This window comes from Manis javanica, chromosome 3, assembly GCF_040802235.1.
Source record: "Manis javanica isolate MJ-LG chromosome 3, MJ_LKY, whole genome shotgun sequence".
In the NCBI taxonomy this organism is placed as follows: Eukaryota; Metazoa; Chordata; class Mammalia; order Pholidota; family Manidae; genus Manis; species Manis javanica.
The window spans coordinates 202526594-202540778 of record NC_133158.1 but is presented as its reverse complement, the minus strand read 5'-3'; the positions used below and the strand labels follow the sequence as shown (position 1 = coordinate 202540778).

The window sequence follows — 14185 nt, the reverse complement described above, 5'->3', positions numbered from 1 at the left end:
AGATTTCAGAAGTTGTATAAATAAAATACGAATATCAAAGTTCACAGTTCCCTTTCTGTAAGTAATGTTTATCTTTGAATATGTGAAGAGTTGAAAATGTGAGTTGAGATTAGCTGTTCCTTGCATGGCAATGTGTCTGATTTTCATTGTCAGTGAGGAAGAAAAAAGCTCAAAATGTGTTCATTATTTCATTAGAATCAGCTGCCTAGTTCCCTTTCTCTCTGATTTTTGTTACCTAAACAACACAGCCCTGTTGTGCATAGTCCAAATCTGTTTAATCCTCGGCTCTCGTATCCTCCTCTTTCTTGGCTCCACCCTTTAGTTTCAAACCAAATCAAAAACTTTAATGCAGAGTTCTCACTTATGCTAAGTTTATATAAGGCAACAGTGTGACAATGTCATGTAACATCTTAGACTGTTGGGAGGGGTACTATATTCAGAGTAAGAGAGGTCGGTTCCACTTTACTTTTGCAAAACAGTGCCACACCTTAAGCATTAAAGCATTTACCTCCTAAAGATGTTAAGATTCAACTTAAGAATACCCACTTCTTCCACTGAGTTCAGAGCCAGTTGAAAAATAAGACAGGAGACCGACAGACAGAGTCTATCGGCCTTACCACTGATAGACTAACTGGTGAAAGACACACTCGTTCTGTGGGCCAAACAGTCCCAGCCTTCCTCTCTCCCGCGCACGCCTGAACCTGGCACTGGGGCCCCCTCTGCTGGGGCAGAGAAGTGAGGAGAGGAAACACTGACAGTCCCGGTAGACGTTAAAGCCACTAGGTGATCCCCTCACAGGCAAGAAGGGGCGAGTGGGGTCACCAGCAGCCAGGGGTATAACTGAGGGAGGGCCCGCAGCACAGAAGCCCTCACTAAGAGCATCCCCACAGCACTCAATTCTAGACCCTCATCTGATAAAACCAGAGCATAAGCCAGGGTATTGGCAACCTTTGAACCCCAGTCTCATGACGGATGGTTGCAAGGGTGAGACTACATAGAATTAACCCCTGTCTTCCTACAGCTGGATGGGTGGCTGACTGATCAGGGTGGCCCACGGCAGACATGGTCCACCAGGTCCGGGTGACCCCATGGCAGACATGCTTTCTGTTTGCCCCTTCACATTTCCTGCACCTGTTCAGCCAGGTGAGTCCATGTGACTAGTCCTGCTCAGTGAACCGGGAACAGAGCAAGCATGTGCCACCTCCAGCCTATGGCAATGAAAAGTCCTTTCTGGGTTCCTCAGCCTCCCAGCAGTGACTGAGGACCCACACTCCAGATGGTGCAGCCACCCTGGGGCTGGGCGGGTAGAAGCCCCCTGGGTCCTGAGTGCTCTAAGAGGAGGTGTCCAGGAGCACCATGCCGGGGCCTTGGAGAGCATGAGAGCAGAAAGCACGTTCCGGAGTAAGGAATCAATTCCATAACCAGGGGTGTTCTCCATCCCCAGGAGAGGGGCCACCTGCTCGGCAGCTCAGAATTGCTGCAGACCGAGAATGCTGCACACCTCTCATCCCTCCCTCCAAACGGGGGTGTTTACTGACTTTCTCAGTCCTGTTCTACGATGTATGTGGGCTGTGAGGAGGCCTATAACCCATCTTCTAGTCTGTAGGTGTGGGAGCCAGAGTGGCCAGTGACATCGAGGCCTCCGTGGGATCGCAGGAGAATCCCCAATGCGAAGCTCAGCACCTTGGTTTGGTGTACATAAGTGGCCTGCTTGCAGAGGGTTAAGTGAATCTGCATTTGGGAAGGGCAGTAAAGCTGTGCTGGTGGCCAGAGGGAGCAGGGTGGTGACCGCTGCTCAGTGTGATTAAACAAGGCTGGGTGACTTGGTCAGGCCCAGGAGCTGCCGGTAAAGTGCCTCCAGGCCCCTCTTGCTGTGACAAGAACCCAAACCCACGGAAGCCTTGTGTCAGGATGGCAGAGCCACAGGTGGAGACATTCTTTCTGCTGTGTCACCCACATAGGACAAATTCCCTGCAGGGCACTTCCACAAAAAATAACTCACTGTTAAGTCCAACCACTAAGATTTAGGGCAACTGTCTACCTGATCCTACCGTATAAACCTCAAGGAGCAGGATTCTGAAGTCCCTCAGAGCCCCAGCCTGACCTTCTCTTCTGAGTCCAGGGTCCGCTCCCTGGGGATTTTATGTTCTGTCATGCAGGGCTGGAAACACCACCTATGCAGGTGACGCCCCTCCTATGCTTGCCCCAGACAGTTCTGGATTATACCTGCTGTCCTGGCAAAAGTACCTGGGTCCCTCATTCTCACAGCACTCACTTAATAAGCTTAAAAATTTCAGGGATGGTCCAATGAGAGGCCACTATCAAGGGAATACTTTTTTTTCTTATCATTGGACCACAACTCCAGACCAAAATTCATAGAGAATTAAAATAAGACCAGAAGGATATTTTTCTTTGCCTTTATTCATTCAGAATGCAGTTCCAGGCAACTACAACCAAGAGAAAACCCTAAACTTTGAAGAAATGTTAACAGGCTAAACGGTGGAAGAGGACAGCCCCTACATGTACATACAAGCAGAAAGTCAGCTTCCATTCCCTTCATAAAACCTCTTGCTAAACATTTGCATTTTCTTCCATCAAAAAATGCATTAACAAGATCATGCTATGCAGCTAGTCAGCGCATGAGACAAATGACAATTCACACTATTTAAGTCTTGCAGTGTCCTGTGCTCCCAGCTTCAGGCTGCTGCCGTTGACTCTTTCGATAGCATTCATTACGTGACACTGTCACCGCTTATGTTAAAAGGACTTCGTTAATTTTTAAAAGCTAGAATTACTCAAAAACTTCTATATTGTAAATAACACATGGAATATTGCCTTTAAGTCTAAGATGGCAAGATTGCTTAGATCTTTTCTAGTCCTTGGTGACTGACTATATTTAGGAAAATGGATGTTATATAAGAGAAAAACCAGTATAAGTTCCTATGTTTACCTGTAAGTCTAATATTTATTTTAAGTCATGTCTATTAATATTTAGGTGATTTTAAAGTAAATCAATGTCAAATATTAACTTGCACAAAATCTAAAAGAAAATGGCCACATTGCATCACCTACATTATATATAGATTAAAAGTAGCTGAACAGAAGCCTTCTTAAAAATTCAAAGTTTCTGACATCATTTTCCACCATTCCATCAACTCCTCCTTTTCTTCTTCTTTCCTTTCAGAAAATGACTCCAGTTCAAAATCAACCTAAAGGAGAAAATCAGGAATATACTGTCACAAACTGAAAATGTGCTTTTAAAAGCTGGAATTTTAAGAAAGAGCAATTTTAGACCTTACAGGGTAAGTGCCATATAGCCAACTGAATTTAAGTGTATCCTAAAAAAGCTCTCGTGATAGAAAATACTTCCACAGAACAAAAAAATCAGCAGCTATTATGTTTGAAATGTGCTTTGATCAAATAGCTTTACAGGACTGTTTAAAAGCAGCTTATTTAAAGACAAATTACGTAAAGGCAATCTTTCCCTTCAGTAAGAAGATGTAGTTTGTAACTAATTTTCTGCCTTTGACTCTTGAATGAGCCTCTCCCTTCAACCCTGAATATTCTCCTACTAACTGGAGCAAGATGGAAGGATGCAGTTCAGTGTCCTGTGTCCCAAAGCATAAGGCTCCGCTTCCCAGAATCTTGAATCTGTTAAAGAAACTGATGGAAGTGCGTACATCTCCAAACCACCAGAGCCAGAGACCCAGGGACCCGCGGTCCTAGTGGGTCAGAGAACCCGCACACTTCTGCCTAAAGGGCTGTCAAAATATGTAGCCCCAACCTCAGCTCCCACTCCAGATGGAACTGAGAGTTTTCCAACTTGGCCACTTAAAACTCCTGGCTATTTACGAATGTGACTACACTGACATGACACAGGCTAAGAATCCAAATAGCTGAACACTGTACAACCTGTTTTCAAGCCTATGTTTCCAGGTTTCTTTTGCCCAAATTTTCAGCCCAATTTAATAAATACATATGCAGCCAAATAGACACACACATGATCCAAACCGAGGCAGCAGTTAAACACTCAGGATACTGTGTCTGCAAAAACCAAGCATTTACCCTCCAAACATTGGGTGCAGAAACAAAAATCCATAAACGCTTCCCAGGTAAGCCTTTAAATTGGAAATCCTAAGACATTCCCTGGCTCTGGTGAGGTAACACAGAGATAGTAGTGAAATCCTGCTCTAACAGGGTTCTGGTCTTATCACCATTACCTTCCTAGCAAAATAAATGGCATCTACTTAAATAAAATACAGTTTTTGATAGCACTTCACATACAGGGTTTTGCTGACAGTATGTGTTTCAAAAATATTTGGTTAATGCCTAAAATCACCTTGCAGGCATAATTTATTTTTTGAAATACCCATTAAGTAAAGTATTGTGCAAGGTGCTAGAGATAAAAAGATAAATGGAACAGAACCTCATTTAGTGCGGCAAATAGAAGTTAAAGTTTTTTAAAGTTTTATTTCATTTTCCATGGATCTCTTCAAACTCTAAGAAATGATAACAGAGCTTTCTGCTGAGTGGTACTAATCCACCAGGGAGCCCTTGGGCACCTCATTTAGCTCTGCAGGGGCTTAGTTTGCATCTGTTAAGTGTGGATGCTAACGGAGCCTCAAGGGTCACGGGACACATAAGTGCTGCTGAGTCTCAGCTACCTCAGGAATCTCAGGTTACCCACCACGACTGCAGGGCTGTAAGGAACTGCCACCTTCTTTGTAACCGCCAGGTAGCCGGGAGCTGAGGCTGTAAGTTTGTAGTTTCCAGGCACCAGCAGCCGCCAATAGTCGCCATCCTTCGCTGTAGGGACACAAAATACCACACATCACAGGGTTCCTGTCTGATGAATAATCAGGCGTCCAAGGACACCCACCGTGCCTGCCATCAGCTGCTTGAATTCCCTATTTTAAAAGTAGATGTTCATGGAATTTGATGACATACCATGGAAAAGAGTGTTACCTTCCCCAGAGGATATTAATGTTAAATTGTCTAATAGATCTAAGGCAATGGATCTTCTAATCACTCAGGAGTGACACAGGTAGAGGGAGTAACATCCCAGCAGTGGGTCAGAGCACCTGGCCCCAGGCATGCTGTTTACTGGGCATCTGCCGTGAAGACCTGATGGTGTGTGTCTACAGCAGCATCTCACGAAGTGTGGTGCAAACACCCTCAGAAACCCTGGAGCCCGTGTTAGCCACGTAAGTTCTGAAGGTCCAGAATTCTCTGCATGGTGTGACCTCCAGAAGTTGCATTTTCTCAAACTCTCTGGAGAACTGAGGCCCTTACGTCACATCTTTAGCTCCCACTCACTGCAGTTTTAGCCTAGACTGGGGTTGATGGCCACTGCTGTAAGCCCCGAAGCACATGCCTTCCACTCTGCGCCCCGGCTACACATGCCAGGCAAACCGCCAGCCCCAGACAATGCCAGCTCCCTGCCCTGCGCTGCTCTGGCCCCAGTGCACAGACCGACCTCATGCAGGGTGCAACACCCTACCTCCCTTCTCCTCCAGCCTCCCCAGCCCTTCCACACTCCCACCATCCTAGATCCAAGTGAACGGGTGGCCTGGGAAACTTGGGAAGATGCCAATCCTAATCACCAGCTCTGGGCTGGGAGTCTGGGTTTCTAACCAGCAGCGCGGTGGTGGACTCGGACGCTCAGACCATACTTAAGCACAAGGACAATGCACACCTTCCTCTTTTTCCTACACTGCTAACATGTCCTCTTCCTCCTCACTCTCAGCTGATGCTTTCTGATGAAGAAACAACCAGAAGCCCACCACCATCTCTTCCAGTGCACCTGCTGGTGCCGGGCTGACCTTCCCTGCTTTATAGAAAAATTCCAATACTCTCACTTTCCAATGTCTCTGCTATTCCCTCTTCAACCCTCTCTGGTCAGGCTCCCACCACTGAAGCAGATTCCATCAAGATCCCCACTCTAGGCCATTCCAGGGGTTCACCCACTGGGCCCTCATTTTCCCTCCCTCCTTCCTGAAACACCAGCTTGCCTCCAGGGCAGTGAACTCAACCCCATCTCCACTGAGATCCCTCCTCTCCTCCCAAAGCCAACTCCTCACACACTCCTTTCCACTGACATTCTTTCCTAAAATCTCCACATCAAGGAACAGAGAACAGCATCTACGGCACCAGGGTAGAGAGAAGAGGCTTCTTGTCCTGATAGGACCAGCGCCTGGCCTCCGAATCCCCACCTCAAGAGCGAAGGGAGCAGATTCTGGGCCCAGATTCTGGTAGGCTGGTTGGGAAGATGGGCCAGCACTAGCGGGTTGTTGGTAAGTATTTGATGAATCAATGAATAAATGTAGCTTTAGAAGACAAATGTGAAGGATTAAAAATAAAAGTTATATTTGTGGAGAAAGAGGTGATGGTACAGAATGGTTCGGGAAATAAGCTACAGGCTAATTAATTTTAAGATCTAGAAGTGTGTATAGTTTATACAGCTAAAATGTTGTTGAAAAGGTCCTGACCAGTGGCAGTTAAACTAAAATGAGCCAGATAAATATTTATTAACATGAGTAGTTAGGCTTGCCAGGAAAATATATCATTTTCCCCAAACTCAGGAAATGGAAATGGGGCTTGAAGCCTAGAAATAACCTACCTAGCTTCAATCCTGTAACATCCTGCTCCACCTGGGGTCAGTCTGGAGGTGTACGGATCAATGAGGCAATGCACAGAAATCCCACCCATGCGAGGTGCTGGCAGGTGCCCTGTTCCTGCTCTTTCCAGATCAGAAAGCCTGTCCGGTGCTGCCTCTGAGGCTGGTTCACTTTGCTTCACCTCAAGAACCACAAAGGCCTCCAAGGTAGATGGGCCAACCTGCTGGCTCAGGCAGACAGGTGAGAACAGCGAGCCACCGGCTGCACCCCAGCTTTCAAACACAGGTGAGAAACTGCCTGCCCTGCTCCCACAAAGGAAATGACCAGATCAGAGCCAGAGGGGGGACAACACGTAGGAGGCATTTAATTTTTTGCTTGAAATAGCAAACAGTGATGGTAAATACTAAGTTCCCACGAGCTACCGTGCACGGCAGACTCCCAAACAAGAAGAGGCCACTCACCAGACGTGACATCGTGGTCTATGCCCTCCACAGAGATGGTCGCATTGGCAATTGGGTTGCCTCGAAGGTCTCGGACAAACCCTTTAGCCCCTCGGTGTATCTGTGAAGGTCAAGAACAAGCAAACTCCGCATTAGCAATGCCCTAAAACGCACTTTCTGTCAAGAATCTCCTTACTTTCTAGCAAAAGGTTGTAGATACTCATTGCTTATGAACCAAAACATGCTCAAAAGGCCACTGAAACTTTTAAACATTCTTTACTCAGCTTTTTCTCAAGCGGACAAATGAGAAGTAATCCCCTGAAAACCAGTGTCTGTTCTGAGTCAAAACCAAGGCTAAAAAAGCATCCAGAAGGTTCTCCATTGTTGCTAGACTGTGAAGTATCTTCCAGACCATTCAAACAGAAACAAACACAAGAAAAGAAAGTCTGCAGGCCCGTCAGGTGCCTCTGGCCTTAGCACCCTTCACTGCTCTCTCTGTTAAGCTGGTCACCTGTGCACAGGTCACATGGCCACCACCAGCTACCAAGAATATTACATTACAGCCCATTTGTACTTGTTCGCCTTGAATGGAAAGATGCTGTGACTACCTTTGCAGTAAACCCATTAACAACATTATTTTGACTGAAAATAAGGAGTATGAAAGACTGACAAACCTGATAACTGAAAATTGGATTTAAAAGGAAAATGGAAGAGATGCTATTAAGAATAATCCCCCTGAATTAAGTTGCAGTCATTAACCAATGCAATGCAAACTGCAAAAACAGCTTATTCCTTGGCTCGTAGGAAACCACACACACCAGGTTTAGATGCTCCAGAGCCTCGCGTTTTATGCTGGAGACCTTACCTGCTCCAGGTAACTGATGAGTGAGTTTCTGTTATCCTCCCAGTAGCTCTGCAGTGTCTCTTCAGGTGGAAACTTCTCACAGCTGAGCTCCACAGTGATCTCAAAGCAGTTGCTGCTGAGGTAATTGAAGTCTTGCATTCCTGCCAAAATACCAAATACAGACAGTCCAAATGCACACACAGTGACAGACGGGTGCAGGTCCTTCTGCTACACTGAGCACTGACCCCAGGGGAGGGGTCACAAGTGGTGCTCTGGGGGCTGCCCCCCACAGGGGACAGGCTGCACATAGTGGCTATTACTACACCAGGCGCTCAGGCCCCCAAGGCTCCTAGAAACCGTTTCACTTAATGCACTGCTACTCTAGGGCCCTAAGCCAGCACCAGTCACATGGCACATTGCTGGAATCAGCTTCAAAGAAGACAGCAGAGAATGATATCATCAAATGGCAAAATGGGAGCTTTCTAACACCTCCCCAGAGGAACACCAATTATGATAACCACCCATGGAACAGAATAACATTGAAAGAGAGCAGAAGTCACACATGCAGTGGGAAAGAAAAACAAACAAGACTGGACATACTGAAGGAGTACGTTCAGCTCCACTCACATCACTCCGCCTGAGCCAGCTCAGTGCAGAGCCTAGAGAGCTCTCGGCCCATGACTCCTCTCAGGAGGCAAGCAGGGGCATGTGAGCAAGCACCCACCTTCCTGGCTGTGCCAGCTACTGCCCAAATGGCCCACTTCTTTCTCTCCCCATCCAGAAAACTGAAGTATGCCACAGGACAGAGGCCAGGGCTTCTGGGAGAAGAGCAGCCAGGGCTTTAAGAGAGCGTCAGAGGGTTGTGGGGTTCACAAACCTGGTCACAGATGCCATCAGCAAGCCTGCCTCAAGCCCAGGAGATCCCGCAACTGACCCCTGGGCACCCTGACACTGCATGCCTCCACCCACACCTCTCACCCTGAGGCTGGTTGCTGTGCACACCCCTGAAGGCAGCAGGAATGAGCCTTTGCACATGGTTACCGAGCTTATGCAGAAAGCCATCCCAACTCCGTGGGGCTGGGGAGAGCGCACAGATCTAAGCATTCAGCACAGTCTGGGGAAAAGAGGCAAGAGGCTGTGAGCAGTTGACCTGACATTGCAAGGTCAAGAAGAGGCATGCAACATGAGAATCCTTTCCACAAAAAATGTGCAGTGTATCTATAGAAAAGGTCTGAGAAAGCCTCAGAGTCCCCAAAAAGGCTGACAGGAGGTACTACTCCACCAAAGCTACTCAGTAAAGACAGGAGGAGGTGATAGCCTCTCCAAATGGGAAGACAGCAACCCAAGACAACTTCGAGGAACACGAAAAAGCATGGAAACATGTCACCACCAAAGAAACACAATAACCTTCCAGTAACTAACCCCAAAGAAATGGATATCTGTGATTTTCACAATAAAGAATTGAGAAGCGTTGTTTTAAGGAAGCCCAGTGAGCTGTAAGAAAACACAAACACAATTCAATGAAATCAAGAAAACAATACATGAACAAAATGAGAAGTTTAACAGACAGATAGGGTCATAAAAAAGAACCAAGCTGAATTTTGGGAGCTAAAGAATACAAGTAATTAAATGAAAAATGCAATAGAGAGCATTAACATCAGGCTAGATAAAGCAGAAGAAAGAATCAGTGGGTAGAACACAGATCATTTGAAATTACCCAATCAGAGGAAATTAAAGAAAAAAGAATGGAAAAGACTGAAGAAAGCCTACAATACTGTAGGGATAGCATTAAGAAAACCAATCTACATATCACCACTAGTACCAGAAAAAGAAGAGAGAGAGAACAGGCAGAAAATATTATAAAGAAATACTGGCTGAGAACTCCCCAGATCTGGAGAAAGGTTTGGATATCCAAGTTCATGAAGCTTATAGGTCACCAAACAAAATCAACTTAAAGAAATCATCTCCAAGACACATTGTAGCAAAACAGTCAAAAATCAAAGACAAAGAGATAATCTCAAGAGCAGCCAGAAAAAAACAAAAGCTTGAAACTTACAAGGGAACCCCATAAATCTATCAGACACCTTACAGGCCAGGAGGGAATGGGATGATATGTTTTCAAAGTGCTGATGGAAAAAAACTACCAGCCAAGAATACTTTAACTCAGCAAAGCTGTCCTTCAGAAATGGAGAGATAATAACTTTCCCAGACACAAAAACTGAGGGAATTCATCATTATTAGAGCTGCCTTACAAAAAATGCTGAAAGAAGTTCAAGCTGCAATGAAAAGATGCTAGTTAGTAATACAAACATGTATGAATATATAGAACATATTGGTCAAGGTGAATACATAGTCAAATTCAGAACACACTAATACTGTAATGTGGTGTGCTAGCCACAACTCCAGTATAAAGTTTAAAAGACAAAAGTATTAAAAATAACATAGCTACAATAATTTGTTAATGGATACATAACATGAAAAGGTGTAAACTGCAACACCAAAAACAAAATGGAAAGGGATGTAAAGGGTAGGGTTTTTGTAATCAAAAGTGAAGTTGTTATGAGCTCAGAATGCACTGTTATGTTTATGTGATGTTTCATGGAAGCCTTGTGGTTACCACAAAGCAAAAACCTACAGAAGATTCACTAAAGTTAAAGAGAAGGGAATCAAGCATACCACTGTGGAAAATCATCATTTCACAAAGGAGGGTAACAAGAGAGAAAGAAGGAACACGGGAACTACAAAATGGTGAGAAAACAATAAGATGGAATTAGCAAGTCCTTACCTATCAATGATTGCTTTAAATGTAAATGGGTTAAATTCTCCACAAAGTCATAGAATGGTTGAATGGACAAAAAACAAAACCCAACTGTATGCTGTCTACAAGAGCTCATGTCTGCTTTAGGGACACACAGGCTCAAAGCAGAGGGGCAGAAAGGGTAGGCCAGGCAAGGAGAAGCCAGAGGGGAGCAGGGCAGCTACACTGATGTCAGACAAAATACACTTTAAGCCAAAAGCTACAACAAAAGACAGAGAAGGTCATTAGATAATGACAAGAAGGAAGTTCACCAAAGGAAAATATAAATGCACTCAACACCAGAGCCCCTAAATATATTGCAAGCTTTCTTTGATTATTGTGGAACATAATCACTGACTTGAGAATTATTGCTATTATTATCATCATTTTTTATTGATATGGGACTGCTTGGTATTCTGCAGAAATTGCACTATTGCTCCAAAATGGTAATTCCAAAGAAATTACTGAAGTTTTTATGAAAACTGAAGTAAAAGATTACTTCCAGCTCATGTGTTTGACATAGTCTCAATCCTAAATCTAACACAGACCTTATTTCTCAACCTATAAGGAAAAAAATTTCTAAATCTAATCTGCCCTGATGCAGAATATAAAATAAAACAGAACAAACATTTATCATGAAGAATATTTTTCTTGGGGTGTAATTCACACAAAGCAGGAAACTAAACAAACCAAAACCCTATAACTAGCCAGCGCTGCTACTGCCCTAATTCTCTGTTGCATTTCCAGGTGGGCCCTAAGAAATTGTTCTGGACCAAGAGGAAAAGAAAACACAGCAGCTCTGTTTACATTTCACTCTCCATCCTTGTAGAGGCGAGTATTACATGAGTTGGGGTGGTCGGGTAGCCATAAAAGTAAGAGCTCAGTAACGTCCATGTGGGGCAACAGGAGCCACCTCATGTCCAGAAGACTCTTGCTCCAGCAGCTCAAAGGATTTTCCCTTTTCAGCCCCAAAAAAGATGAAGAACTTCCTGATCTAATAGTGCTTATTACAGTAGAGCATGTGGACTAAATATCCCCATCAAACAGTCCCCATTAACCCTACAATAAAAAAAAAACAAAACAAAAAGTTATGTGGACCAAGATATGTTAAAAGCCAGAGCCTGCCCTCTAACCTATTCACTCCCTCTAGTAAGAGTATGGCTAACATATAATTAGGATGCTCTCTTATTCCAGAATTTGAAAAGCAGTATAGTTAACAATAACCCATTTGCATTTTCCCAATGGATGCCTTCAGTTCGTTTCTTGTATCTCTTCAATTAGCATCATGGCTTTAAAAAATCAACAGAAACAAAACAGTGCATAGCAACCCTTCAGGCAGAAAACCAATTTTAATGGATAAGCTACAGATTCAGTCTATTTTTTAATCATCGAATAGGACTGAAGATGCCCTAAGTCTAAATGGTAACAATAAAGGACTTGCTGTCACACAGTAAGGGGGACACGGGAACTCACCGCCAGGCACGCTGTACCAAGCAGCACCATTGGTCGTCCCCTCCACAAAGCTGCTGTCGTCATCGTTCTTGCGACACGGCGGCCGGTTGGGGTCAGACATGGGCGGGTTGAAGGAGGAGTAAGCTCGAGCCAGGCTTTGGAAAATGGCATCGTCCGGACAGGAGCTGTACTCATGGGCACCACCTGGGAAGGAAGCCAGCAAGATCAAGCGACAGACCCAGGAGCTTTCTCAAGAGCGCCTAGGACAGGTCTGCTGATGGGCTGTTTCGGCTGCATCACTACAGGAATGGAAGAAAGGCCTAAGTCTGCAACGATGACACTTGGTCTGAAAGCTACATGGCATCCATCCCCACCACGGAGGAGGAGCTGTGCAGAATGTACATTCTCCCGAAGAGCCGACAGGGTCACAGGAGGAGGTGATAAACTCATAGGAAACTGGACATGGAAGACAGTAAGGTTTCCATTGACAAAATTTTTAATTTAAAAAATACACCTGTGCCAACCTCATAGCTGCCATGAGCGACTTTTGCACATGTTTCGGTATCTGACCTCAGAGTTTTAGAAAAATCTCCAATGTGAACTATGGAAATTTGATATTTTGATATGTTGCATTATTTTGCATGTTACAAAATATGCCAGGCTTTCAAATTTCCCAACTATTGACAAACAACAAAATCTCTAAATTTTAACGATGCTCCTCTGAAGACTTTCTTCAAAGCTCAGTGTTTCCAAGATGTAAAATTGTCCTGTATTTACAAAGAACTAACTGATTCAAAGGCCCCCAAAAATAGACCCAAAGCAGGAAATTTCCTAGTGCACTAAAAATGGAGCTCAGAATGTCTATCTGGCTAAAGCTGTGGTGCCTGAAGCTTGACTGAAACCAGTTAGAGGACAAAGGCCCCTTGCCCCTCCAACCCACTAGGAGCGGCTCCTACTGCAGAGCGGGAGACCCACCGCCCGGTCAGGCAGGAGGCTGCCTCCCCCTCTGAGCCTTGCCCGCCAGCCCCCCACCTCTGCACTGTCCCGGACCTGTTAGGGTGGTTGGGTGTCCAGGCAGCCCGCTCACGCCTTCGCCTGGCTCCCTTCTTTCATTTTCTACCAAGACCACATTTCTCATCACCTAAACATTTTAAAAAGTTATAGTCCCTTTCTGCCAAATACAGATGCCAGTGCCACATGAAATAGGGATGTTCCTGTTAAGCACATGTGTTTCTACAGGCAAATCACTTAGCAACCAGTTGCCTAAAGGGTATTACAGAAATCTCCCTGCAAACCCTCGTGAAGTCACCGCCAGCCCTGACCCGGTGAGAGTGGCAGGAAGGTCACCTACCGCCCCGCGTCTCGTCATAGGGGTAATTGGCCACCAGGTCTCCCCCGTGGAGGTTGGCAGAGAGCACGAAGGGGATGTCCATGATCCAGTGGATGACGGCCTTGGTCTCAGGAGCAAGCTGCACAGACCGGACATTAAAAGGGTCACAAGGCTAATAATCACTTGAGAGAAAAGACACAGTAGAGGTAAAGCATAACCACTGAGAACTGGTCATATTTCAGGCACTTTGTGGTTGTTTTCACAGGAAAAAAAAAAGTTCCTGTAAGAGAGCATTCCCATCTCTATCCTTCCCAGACTTACAATAAAAAAATATCAATAGTGTTTAAATTTCCTTAAAAGTTGTACTTTCTTGATATGTCAAAGAAATAATCAATCCTCCCATGTTTTCTTCCGTCTGCTACCTCTATAGCTTTTCTTCTTCCTTCCTAATTACAACGCTTAAATAGAATTCGTGCCTCATATCGAATTTACCGAGTATCATAATTCCTCCAGGTGGTAAAGATACCTCGAGACAAGTGCTGGGCATAGAAGCCACAGGGCATAAATCTGCAAAGAAGTAAAAAGCTAACCTTTTCAAACAATATGGCTTCTCTCTCACTTACCAACTTTACATTTCCCTGTATGGCCCCGGAAGATGACTGGTTAGCCAGAGACGGGTAAGATTCCTCAAGGGAGGAACAACCT

At 44.9% G+C, this 14185-nt stretch overlaps 1 protein-coding gene across 1 annotated transcript in view; it reads right to left on the bottom strand.

The window, feature by feature from the left end:
- Nucleotides 1-2403: 2403 nt before the first annotated feature.
- CPE (carboxypeptidase E) overlaps nt 2404-14185 on the bottom strand; it is a 70616-nt gene continuing 58834 nt past the window's right edge. The window contains exons 4-9 of the mRNA XM_037024704.2: nt 13502-13619; nt 12172-12354; nt 7923-8062; nt 7079-7178; nt 4688-4806; nt 2404-3209 (exon numbers count right to left, since the gene is read on the bottom strand). Coding sequence (XP_036880599.2) covers nt 3111-3209; nt 4688-4806; nt 7079-7178; nt 7923-8062; nt 12172-12354; nt 13502-13619 — 759 coding nt within the window. The 3' untranslated portion in view covers nt 2404-3110. The remainder of the gene's footprint in view (nt 3210-4687; nt 4807-7078; nt 7179-7922; nt 8063-12171; nt 12355-13501; nt 13620-14185) is intronic.